The sequence below is a fragment of the Chanos chanos genome, chromosome 5 (assembly GCF_902362185.1).
Source record: "Chanos chanos chromosome 5, fChaCha1.1, whole genome shotgun sequence".
Taxonomy (NCBI): domain Eukaryota; kingdom Metazoa; phylum Chordata; class Actinopteri; order Gonorynchiformes; family Chanidae; genus Chanos; species Chanos chanos.
Window position 1 is genome coordinate 28,563,315 of NC_044499.1, and position 12,500 is coordinate 28,575,814.

Consider the following 12,500-nt stretch of genomic DNA (forward strand, 5'->3'; position numbering starts at 1 on the left):
TTCAGAACCAATGTTATGCTCCTGTCTGTCCCATCTGTTTCCACGGTAACTGCTGGGGCTGTAATTCTGGAGTAAAAATACACACAGGGCTCAGAGAGACGGTAAACAGCAGAGATACCGATTATACAGCAAACACTCATAGCTATTCACACATCGTTCCATTCAGTCTGTACAGCCTCTGGATTCTCTCTTTGCATTCATGAGAAAGGACAAATGTCTATGGTGTTCCCCAATGTCACTGACTTCACAGGAACCTTGTCTCCTGTCTGCATTAATTAAATTATAGCAGATGAATGGATTTAATGCGAGTCTGGCCAGTGAATAGCACAAAGCTCCTCACATCTGTTTACGCTATCAGAGAAGAACCCCGTCCCTCTCTATCCTGTTCTGGTAAGGTTATGTTTACGTGGATGTTGAATATGTAAGCCCAATGCCACTTCTTCCTCCTGTTCTGATCCAAATCAAGCCCAGTATTGCTTATATTTGACCGGCCATCTCGGTTTTCTGTGTCAGCATTTTTTGTTGTTCATTTTACACTGCACTAGCACCAATCTTTCAAAAGTTCAGTCCTGGTTTATGGCTTTATGGTTTATAGTCTCGCTTTATCCAGCTCTGATCCTACACACCTAGTCTTAAAACCATGCGTTTTAAGCATGAGTATGCTCAGGTCTCTGTTAGACTGAATGAGCCGAGTTTTTCTTACTCCTTGTACCTTCTGAGGAAGAATGCCTCTGATCAGACCACAGTTGTTTATCTGTCAGTAACAGCTGCCTTCATCCAAAGGATACCTGTAGCACGATTACAGTGATAATAAATCCTAGATGGCATGTTTAATGGAGAGCTCTGTTTCAGGATTCAAGGAGCAGAGAGGTCGGTTTGAGCTTGTTGAGGAAGCTTTTTTTTTTCCATATTAGGAGATTTCATTTTTATTTTCTCTGAGTGAAAACAACTTTCTTCTGGTTCACGATGAATATCTCCTGCAATCTCTGAGGGTTTTAAATGAGAAACTGTTAGAATAAGAGAAGAGAGCACAGATGGGAAGAGGACAGGCACTGTGTTTGACACACATCCTGTCTGAGTAGTGCTTTTGTGTCAGAGCTGAAGGAAGAGCTAAGATGGAACTGTTACCTGTGGAGCTGACAGCAGACATTATTCCAAATCTCTCTTTCTCTTGTCCTCTTCCTCTGTGTGCGCGTGTGTGTGTGCGTGAGCGAGAGAGAGAGAGAGAGAGAAAGAAAGAAAGAAAAAGAAAGAAAGATAAAAAAGGAGAGATTATACATCAGCCCTCTCTAAACTGTGGTTATGCCTCAGGAAGAAGAAAGGTTTAATCTAATGGTAATTGTAGAGCTGTCCTGCATGCGTAAATGTTTAGCTAAATATAGTTAGCATAAAGTCACTCATGAACATCTGTGTGAATGTTTGAACACTGGCTACGTAGATTTATAGTTTACATAGCTTCCAGCAAGAAAGACAGCACCACTTCCCCAAGCTAATTAGGAATTGTTATGAAGTAGTTCTGAAGTTGCATTATGCAAAATTATTCATGTTTATGACTGACCCCAGAAATACAACGTGACATTTTAGGTAAAATGCTTTGGAAATGGCTGAGTCACTCCTGCCTCATCTGCATCATAATAGCACAAATTTAAAAGATATTACAGTTTTCACAGCATCTGTTGGTTATGCCTGGGTGACTCTGCAGTGAAGCAGACATTATCCAATCAACATCAAGTTTCCTGGACAAACTTCTCCAGACTTTTCCTGGCAAGCATTCAGCCCAGAAAGTTTGAAGTTTGAATTCTTTTCAATATTTATAGGAGCGTTTGCAGTATTTATGAGGTTAATTAGTGCAGTGTCCCTCAGTGTATGGCCACAGAGAGCCCTGCAGATCTCCCACCTTCCCTCTACTGTACAGTCCTGTGTGCCCAGTGCTGTCTACAGTCAGTCATCCTAAATTATTTACAGTGGACAGATAAAACAGGGCCATCTTTGGCCTCACGGACCAAAGTAGAGTGTTTCTCCATTACGACACAAGTCAACTGTGTTTACATAAAGTCCTGGATTGTGTTTACAGTTGGTTTTGAAGGAGGAAAAAGGCAATAGACTCACACAGCTGTATTTTGGGGCAGCCAAAAAAAAAAAAGAATGTTCTCACCTCAGGAAACGTGACTTGATTCTGAGGAATGTTTATTGTGTGCTATCTGTGCCATCGAGCATCTTTGGCCTCTTTGAGATAGACCAAAAAAAGGATCTTTGGAGCACACCTTAGATCTTATTCACTTTGTACAATTTCTATCTGGGCCTTGTTGTTGCACTTATTGTGTACATAGTGTCCAGTAATCTACTGAACTCTGTTTACTTCTGTTTATTGAACTCTGTTTCTTGAAAGCTTACCATGTAGTGGATACTTATTAAACATTCCTGCTCTGTCCTGCAGATGGCGCTCCTCTGAGTGAGCTTTCCTGGTCATCCTCACTGGCTGTGGTAGCAGTGTCTTTCTCTGGCCTCTTCACATTCATCTTCCTCATGCTGACTTGCCTGTGCTGTAAGAAGGGGGGCATCGGCTTTAAGGTGAGCTCACTAACAGAGGTCCAATCTGGTCAAAAGTTTTCCAGCCTGTTATCTGTGTGTTAAAATCAGCTCTTCTGCTATAAAAAACCATTACCTTTTCAATCCTGACATGAAACTGGGACTAATATCTTAAGTGATCAAAGTATAATATTATAGAACAGTAGATTGCTAAAACAGAAGGTATAGTACTATAGAAAAGTAGAACAGTAAAGTGTAGAGTTCTAGAACAGTAGAGTGCTAAAACAGAAGGTACAGAATTCTAGACTAGTAGAGAGCTAAAATGGAAGGTACAGTATTCTAGAACAGTACAGTGCTCAAACAGAAGGCACAATATTCTAGAAAAATAGAACAGTGGAGTGTAGATTTCTAGAACTGTCAGGTGCTGAAGCAGAAGGTACAGTATTCTAGAACAATAGGGTGCTAAAACAGAAAGTACAGTATTCTAGAACAGTAGAGTGCTAAAACAGAAGGTACAGTATTCTAGAACAGTAGAGTGCTATAACAGGAGGTACAGTATTAAAGAGAGCTGCGTTTTAATTCAGTACTAGTATGGTCTGTTTACCAGTTACAGTGGGCTCTGTTGTATGGCCATGGCCATGGCTCTTCTCTGAGAAGTGATGATGTCACAGCTGTTGAGGTGAATGTTTAAAACATTTCCCTCATGTCACGATCTTATCCACAGAAGTGTAAAATAACCTAGTTCTCTCCTCTCTCCTCCCCTCCTGGCATTTCATGTCACATGACTTTAATATATTAATGATGGGGGGAAAATAGCAAATGACAATCAAATCACTCAGTTACTGCCATGGTGCAGGCCATAGCCAATCAGATTAATATGCTACAGTCATGTGATTTGTTTCACTATCACTGACATTGTGACGATCAGCCCTGAGACAGAAAAAAGGATGACCCCTAGACCCAGGAGTCTCTTTACAGTATAGTAGTTGTTAGTGATATACATATATTGTATATCTTTTATATATAGAGGCTGCATTTCACTGCTCCTTGCTCAGTGTGTGTGTGACAAATAAAGTACCTCTACTTCCACTTCTATATACGTATGTATCTTCATCTAGAAGCTATCTCTATCTCTCCCTCCCTCCCTCTCTCTCTTTCTATCTCTCTCTCTTTCTCTCTCTCTCTCTCCCTCTCTCTCTCTCTCCCCTCTCTCTCTCCCTCACTTTCACTCACACACGCGCGCACACACACACACACACACACACACACACACACACACACACACACTTACGGTTATACACCCAAGGACTAAATATCTTTTAGGTCATCAGTGAGAGGAACCTCTGAGTTTGTTTTCTAGCTATTTTTCAGTCTTTCAGTTATTCTGGGTTTAAAATCACTTGAGTGTTGTCTCAATGAGGGTCAGAAGCAGGTGAAGAGCAGCCCAGTCCAAACGCTGGCCCTACTGGGCATATTTATCACTGAGCAGCTAGCAGCACTCTTGCTCTCATAGGGCCAGCTTTTTGTGTGTTCACAGCAGTTTCAACAGCTCCACAAAGTGGGTCAAGACATGGGAGAAAATAGGGTGTGTGTGTGTGTGTGGGAGAGAGAGAGAGAGAGAGAGAGAGAGAGAGAGAGAGAGAGAGAGAGAGAGAGAATGGCATATTTTCAGCTTTCAGCAGCTGGTTTGAGGTATAGGCCAAGCCTAGCTCCTAACTGTCTCTGGGTGGAAATACACCTCCCTGTCAATACATCTGAACATGAAGAAAATATCATCTGACATTTCTCGCTCTCAGCTCTTAAAGAGTAAAAACTGGTTTTGATGGAGAGAGGTTGTTTTTTTCCCTTGACTTCGACAGTTTATTCACACGAACGTGTGATATTTATGTTGTCATACATTTTGTGAGCAGACCTGTCATTTAGAGACCCTGTATTATGTGTTTAGGGGTGTTATGTGGTATTATATGATTTTCATATGTTGATGTGATTATCTGATCTTAAATATCAGAACCAATGTGTACCATTAGAAACACTCGTCAAAGTCATATTTATTAACTAAGTCACATTTTAAGATGCACACACACACACTCTGTCACACTGTTCCACGGGTCTGCTGAATAATGGTGGTCAGATGGAAAAGTGTGTGTGTGTGTGTGTGTGAGAGAGAGAGAGAGAGAGAGAGTGTCTGCATTGTTCCTCTCTGGTGCTGGACCACCCACTAGCCTGGTGTGTTTGAGAGAGGAGTGGGCGAGTTTGGAGGAAGGGGGGCTGAAGAGAAGACACACCAGAGAGATTGAGGGAGTGAGAACCAGAGGGGCTTCCTGCTTCTGGGCCTCACTCTCTCTCTCCTCTGGCCTCCTTCTGGAATGAGACGCCCCCTCTCCCAGAATTCACAGGAAATCACACACATACACACACACACACACACACACACACACACACGCTTACACAAACAAAAATCCTGAGTGTTTCCCAGGCTGTGTGTGTATGTGTGTGTGTGTGTTAGATAATTTTCTCATCCTACACTGGAGTAGGGGACTGTTGTGCACATGTGTCACTTAGAGAGAGAGAGAGAGAGAGAGAGAGAGGAAAGGCTTTTCACATTCTGTGCTCATGACATCACTCTATTTCTCCCCATCCCTCACCCCCCCTCTCTTTCTCTTTCTCTTTCTCTCTCTCTCTCTCTCTCTCTCTCTCTCTCACTCTCTCTCGCTGTCTGTCTTTTTTCTGCTTTTCACATTTTTGCTGGGACTCCTCTGGTACTCTCAGCTGCCACCCTCTCATCTCTCTTCTCTCTGAGGAGAAACACAGGAACTGCCCCTCCCTTCATCTCTCTCTCTCTCTCTCTCTCTCTCTCTCTCTCTTTCTCTCTTTCTCTCTTTCTCTCATTTTCATCTCAGTCATCTGTCCATTCTCTTTTTTCGGAGACTGGAGCTCTGTTCCCCTCTCTCTGTCTGAGCACGAGTTGATGGTGGTCTTTGTGCTACACGCGTGTGTTGGGGCAGTACTCCTAGCAGGTGCCAGAAGCTCTGTGACTTATGGGGGGGAGGAGGTGGGGAGGAGTACAGCAGGCTGCAGGCCCCATAGTTCTCCATAGCTCACAGACGCTCTGTGCAGTGGCTACTGTCACAATGAATCTTCACCCAGAGGGTTTAGCAACTGACACTAGGTAAGACCTTAGGATGCGCCTAGGGAAGTGCATAGTGTGTGTGTGTGTTTATCTGCATGTGTTCTGTTTTTGTGCTGTGATGTGTATTCCTGTTTAATGTGTGGCATGCTGGTAGAGTGTTAAAGTAAGTGTGAAGAGACATGGTTAACAGGTTAAACATTTGGAGAATGTCTGGAAAATGTTTTGTTCTGACTTTTGTTCTGTCCAGTCAGCGATATGTAGTGTCAGGTTGTCAAATGCAGACTCCAGATTCTTCTCTGCCTTTACTTTGTGTGTCCCTGTATGAATTGTGGTTAACAGAGAGACAACATCACATCTTACGTTAAGCTGGGCTCTTAGACAGCTTTTACAGACTAGACTTTTATTACAGAGGAGTCTGTTCAGTCCTCTAAGAGCATATGTTAAATTAGTGTTTGGATATAACTTTGGATATAACATAACATATAATATAATATTGTATTCATATATCATCTCCTCAGAGAGTTAAAGCAGGACTGGTGTTTTAGATTTTTCTGTAATATGGAGCCACAGACATAGACGTTTATATGAGTGTGTGTGTGTGTGTGTGTGATTGATATCTGTGGTAGTGTAGATAATCTATCCAGATATCTGAATTCTAGAATATGGAAGTTATTATAGAACAGAGCCATCTTTTCTGCATTGTAATGACAGTCCATACAGTGAGTGGGAAAATCAAGGGCAGCAGGGGTGTGTGCGTGTGTGTGTGTGTGTGTGCACTCCTGTGTGTCCATGTCCATATCTGTTTGCGTGCATGTGTGTGTGTGTGTGTGTGTGTGTGTGTGTGTGTGTGTGTGTGTGTGTGTGTGTGTGAAAGACAGAGAACTGGAGTCTAACAGGGTCTCTGTTTTCCGTCACTTTGACCTTCGGTGCTGAAGTACATGCAGTGGATGAGCTCTGGAGTACATCTGGAAGCTAATTTCCGATTTTCCGAGCCTGCCAAATTCCTTTTTTCCCTTCATTTGCTTTCCTCATCCTCTGTCACAGTCCTCCTCTGCTGTTTTTATTCTCAGCGTTCTGTGTGACACAGGGCAGGCACACACAGACATGAAATGGCAGATGAAAGTTCCTGTTTTTAGAGAATGTGATGTTTTACGACTAAACAGCTTTCTCTGGATAAGACAGATTTAGAGTGTAATCTCATTCAGGCTGCACAAACGTTTCTGCAAGTTATCGATTTCCTCCCTCACTGACCGTCATGAGTTTGTGTTTGTGTTTGTGTTTGTCAGGTCAAAACCAGATGTCCAGAGAGATTCTCTCTCAGATGGCCACTCACACTCCACTTGTCCTGCTCACATAGATAACTAACGATCATAAATACACAGTGCAGACTGTGCACTATGACAGACACACGACACATGCAGAAAATGAATATCTACAATCTTCGATCTACTGCATACTCATAATTTATACTCCTCACATCTAAGGACATTGTAAGCTGTGGTCATACATGGGTCATACATGCCTGCCTCCACTGAATGTCTTCGCCTTGCTTTGCACAGGAATAAACTGTTTGAGACTGAACAGGGACCCTCTTGCTTTGACTCCTTAATTGACTCACTCTCATTTTATTTGCTGTAACACTGTGGCTTTTTGATTCTTCTATAAACTTACAGCAGTAGCATACATGACAGCTAAGGCAAAACAACCCAATGCTTAACAGACCATGCTGAAGATAAATGTTGGTTTTGCTCATTCCTCTGAACTCTGACCTTTACCCTCCATGTTTTTTACAGGAGTTTGAGAATGCAGAGGGAGAGGAGCAGGAGGCTGGCCAGTCTGCGCTTGGCTCCCCGGCCTCCCAGGGAGGTCCCGACGTCTACATCCTCCCTCTCACAGAGCTCTCCCTCCCGGTTGCCAAGCAACCTGGACGCTCAGGTGAGGTCACCATAGCAATGCTGGGTATTTTATTATTTCCACATTTTGCTTCAGGTAACTCTAAATGGTTTTTTTTCACTTTATTGGTTTGTTCTTATAACTGTATTTTCATATAAACTCTAGTGCTTTGTAACCTCTGTGTTAGTCAAGATCATGTCCATACATATATACATCGATTTGTCTTTCATGAACGTTTTCACCCCATATTCACAGCCATGAAATCATAACCATGTTCATATATGGTTATGAAGGAGACCTCAACTTAAGTGGGTCATGTTTCACTAGAAAAAAGTACACATGGATATGTGAAAAACAATCCCGGCTGCTCCAGTGCAGAATCATTATCCCCACTGCTCCAGTGCAGAATCATTATCCCCACTGCTCTAGTGCAGAATCATTATCCCCACTGCTCCAGTGCAGAATCATTATCCCCACTGCTCTAGTGCGGATTCATGAAGAGGCAGTTTTAACTGAGAGGTGAACTTGAAGGATCAGGATCATCTGAGGCTGGTGACGGCAGTGTGTCAGTGTGAGAAAGAATGGACTCAGTGTTGCCTGGTAAAGTTACTGATAACTCGGCTTTACTTTAGACTTAGACTCACTCAAATTCATACGGGGTTTTTTTTATTGCCATTGGTCAGTCAGATGGTCTTTTCAAAGAGAAGAGCTGATGTCTGATAGATCAACTGAAAATCTTTTTCTACAGTTTATGATCTCTGCAGTATTTTTCTGACTGAATGCCTGGCTGTCACATCTCCATAAATTTTTGTTCTTTCCAAACTTGTTTGCTGCATTGTTTCTGATACAGCTCACATCAGAGCTTTACATGTTTTAGCTGAAGATTTTCATAAAGGAGTTTAGTTTCCTTGGACTGAGCCCAGGGCTTCCACCCTGTCATGCCGCCCTATTCTCCTCTCCTCTGTTTGGGCCGGGTTCTCCCCTGGCTCACAGTCCTACCCCAAGAACTGGACTCAACCGTGGAACAGGGCGGGAAAGGTTTTCATTTTGAATGTGGTCTCTGTTTCAGTCATAATTTTTGATTTTCAATTTTCTCTTTCTTGCTCTTTCCCTTTTGTCTTTTGTTCCCTCTTTTTTTACTTTATCCTCTCTCAGCTCCACACTCTGTTCCCCCCTCTCTCTCTCTCTCTCTCTCTCTCTCTCTCTCTCTCTCTCTCTCTCCCTAACTTATCCCAAGCCACACAGACATCTGGCTGTTATATAATGCAATTCAGGCCAGCCTACAGAAGTGTGGCCTGGAATGTGAGGAATGCGAGAGAGACTGTTCCTGGAGTAGATCTCTGAGAATGTCTCTCTCCCTCTCCTTGTCTCTGTCTCTCTGCCTTTTTCTCTCTATCTTTTTCGTACACTTGTGCTCTCTGTTGAACAGCACTGAGCTGTGTGTGTTGCTGGGAAGAAAATCTGATGACATCAGAGGGGAGCAGAGATGAGTGCTACTTTGACCTGTATAATGAGTCTTAGTCTTTGGTTTGACCGAACTCTCACGACCCCTGACCTCACAGTGTGACCTGTCCTCTCCAGAGTGATAACAGCCTCATGTTAATCAGAAAGAGAGAGAAAGAGGAGAGAAAGGAGAAGGAGAAGAAGAAGAAGGAGAGGTTTCTTGCAGCCAGGCACATTCACCAGTAGGCAAACAGCAAGAGAGTGAGGGAGAGAGAGAGAGGGAGAGAGAAATGGAGAGAAAGAGTGAGAGTGTGTTTGAGTGTATATGTGTGCATAGGTGTCACCTGTCCTCTCTGCAGTGGTAGCAGCCTCGTGTTAAATAAGGTTTGTGTGTGTGTGTGTGTGTGTTTGTGTGTGTGTGTATGTTTGTGTGTGTGTGTGAGAGAGAGAGAGAGAGAGAGAGAGAGAGAGAGAGAGAGAGAGAGAGATTTGAGACAATGACATAGCACAGACATATAGTGGTCATGTGTCATAGTGGTGGCCTGAGATCTTAGTGATGATAAAGGATATTTGTCATTTCTTCTCATTCCAGAGGCACTGTGTTAATGTACTCCTTACACTCTTTATACTCTTTGTTGTGCTGTGACCATGATTTGATTTTCTGATAATCTTGACATTAAGAGATGTGGTGTAGTTGTGAGAGTGAAATGAACAGGCTAATGGCATTGCCTGTGTGGAAACTGTTTGGATTAGTGAGCAGAGCAGAGAAATCTGAGTCCAGGGTCAGTGGACCTGTCCACTCTGATTTACAGACAGGGTCAGTGGACCTGTCCACTCTGGCTTACAGACAGGGTCAGTGGACTGGTCCACTCTGATTTACAGACAGGGTCAGTGGACCTGTCCACTCTGGCTTACAGACAGGGTCAGTGGACCGGTCTACTCTGACTTAAAGACAAGGATGAACAGACAAAAACAGCAATATGTTTATCAGTAACAGATGGCCATTAGATGAAAGCTGCTCACTGGAGAAGGAGGTTGGCAGGTCCGTGTTACAATATACAAGTCCCCATGTTCTCGTCTCATGTTTATGACCAAATTCATCTGAATTACACCAATATGATACATCGTGGCAAAATTACTTTCTACACCAGGGTGACGACACCAGGACACGACAGAATATTAAAACAGTAAGATTTGTGTTTCTAAAACCCCTTCAAGTTTCCAGTCAGTTTCTCCGTTGTTTTCACTGACTTTTTTTTTTTTTTTTTACAGATTTTTTAAAAATTCTTATTTCTGCTGTGTAAATGCCATCATTTGTTCTCTCTTGTCCTTCACATACAACAAAAATGTCTTTATTTTTGAGGGCCTTCCACTTCCTATGGACAAGGCTGATTATAAAACCATAAGATGAGACCCTACGTGAAAGCCTGTGAGCCTCCTTTACGTCTGTAATACTTACGGTGTACCGTCATGCACAGCATGCTTTGATACTATTGTTCAGTTTATGGAAACGCCCTTTAGGACAGCTGTGCAGCTGGGATTGGCTGATTTTTTGGGGGCAGGTTGAAGGCACAGGTGGAGATAGGTGTGACTGGTGTGATGTCACTGTGGACAAAGAAGGAGGACCAATTATTCCAGAGTGATTTCCCTGCAGCACTGTATCAGAGTCTGTCACCTCATTCCTGGTCTCAACTCATTGGAATTTAGAGAGACAGAGGGTGAGAGAGGCAGTGTGTATGTATATCAGTGCATGTGTGTGTGTGTGTGTGTGTGTGAGAGAGAGAGATTCCAGGGTCTTAAAGCTGAAACACCAGAGCTGAGGAGAATCCACCCTAATCCAGCTGTGCTGACCAGAGAATCTAACACACACACACACACACACACACACACACACACACACACACACACACACCCTTCCACAAACTTACATAAAACCACAAAATGCACCAGATCTCTCTCTCTCTCTCTCTCTCTCTCACACACACACATACGCACACACTTTCACAGACATCCACACACCCCATAAACACACACACACATGTCCATATGTAAGACAGTAACACACCCAGCTCAGCTCTCCAAATGCCTCCATTTGGCTGGAAGAGGCAGGATTGAATTAGGGACCAGGAAGTCCCCAGGACCACGCTTCAGACACTGCATCACACAGAGAATAGAGTGGAGGAGGATTTCTCTCTGGTCATATCCATTCCTGTTAGCTCCTACAGCATGATTTATGTTTATCATACATCAGGAGGCTGTATTCCTGGAAGCCATTTGGCAAATTTCCTCACTCTACACACACACACACACACACACACACACACACAAACACACACACACGCACTACAACTACTAATGCATATATGCAGAGATATGCGCGCGCGCACACACACACATACATAAAACATTATGGGATGGGGCACCTACTCATGCATATATGTAGAGATACACACACACACACAGACACACACAAACATGCACTGACCACAGACTTGTATCATACACTGACCTGTGAATTGTATGATGCATGACAGGCCTCCCCGCGACCCTAATCAGGATAAGCGGCTTAGATAATGAGTGAGTGAGTGAGTAATGACAGGCCTTTCTAGACATTTCTTTGCCTTTCTAAGCATATATACATTTATACATACATATAAGTGTATATGTAGATTAATTGAATGATTTTATTTTGAGAGCGATTTTATTATGACATTATACATCTTTGTCTTCATTTGTACATTACACTATGTTAAATGATTTGTATGAAGGTGCTCTGTAATGTCTTTGTGAGAGGCATTGTGAAGCAGTCACAGGGGTAACTGTGATGATGAAACCTCATTAATGTATGAAATAAATCTGGATGAGTGGAGTCAGGACGTGCTGCATTAATTGTGAATTATGAGTCTATGTCCTGCTCACATGCATCTCACGAAGAGTTCAACAGCCTCTGATCTCTGCTCTGATCTAATGCAGCCATTCAAATACATGCAGAATGGTCAAGCCAACAAAATCTCCCAATACTCTGCTATTGTAACAGCATCTCTGTTTTAATATAATGTGTGTTGAGTATGGCCAAACTGGACATAAAGTTTACACAATCTGAATTATCTAAATGACCCGACAGAAGAAAATGGTGGGAAAAAATAGAGAAAATGACAGTAAAAATTCTATCATCTCCTCTCCTCTATCGTCTCCTTTTCTGCTCCTCTAAACACCCGCCCTGTGGATACCAGGGTAGGGAGGCAGGGCAGTAGCACTCTCATTAAATCCAATGGTAAAAGCTTCCAGAAGAATGGGCTTAGTGTGTCTGCTGTTCTGCCTGGTACCACGCAGCACCAGTGACCAGACAAAGGGCCCGATTCTCCCCCCAGCGAGGCGTTGTCATGAGGGGGCTCGTGCAATGGCGGGTCCCTGGAATGTCGGAGGGGCGTGATGTATGGCTGAAAGGGGGATGGAATGAGACAGCATGTCACACACTTGTTCTGACAAAGATCTGTCTGTTCAC

At 43.1% G+C, this 12,500-nt stretch overlaps 1 protein-coding gene across 1 annotated transcript in view; it reads left to right on the top strand.

Moving 5' to 3' along the window:
• The window catches only part of aatkb (apoptosis-associated tyrosine kinase b), a 48,236-nt gene that overhangs the window by 25,474 nt on the left and 10,262 nt on the right, over positions 1-12,500 (top strand). The window contains exons 2-3 of the mRNA XM_030775475.1: positions 2,438-2,571; positions 7,453-7,594. Of these exons, the coding sequence (XP_030631335.1) occupies positions 2,438-2,571; positions 7,453-7,594 (276 nt within the window). The remainder of the gene's footprint in view (positions 1-2,437; positions 2,572-7,452; positions 7,595-12,500) is intronic.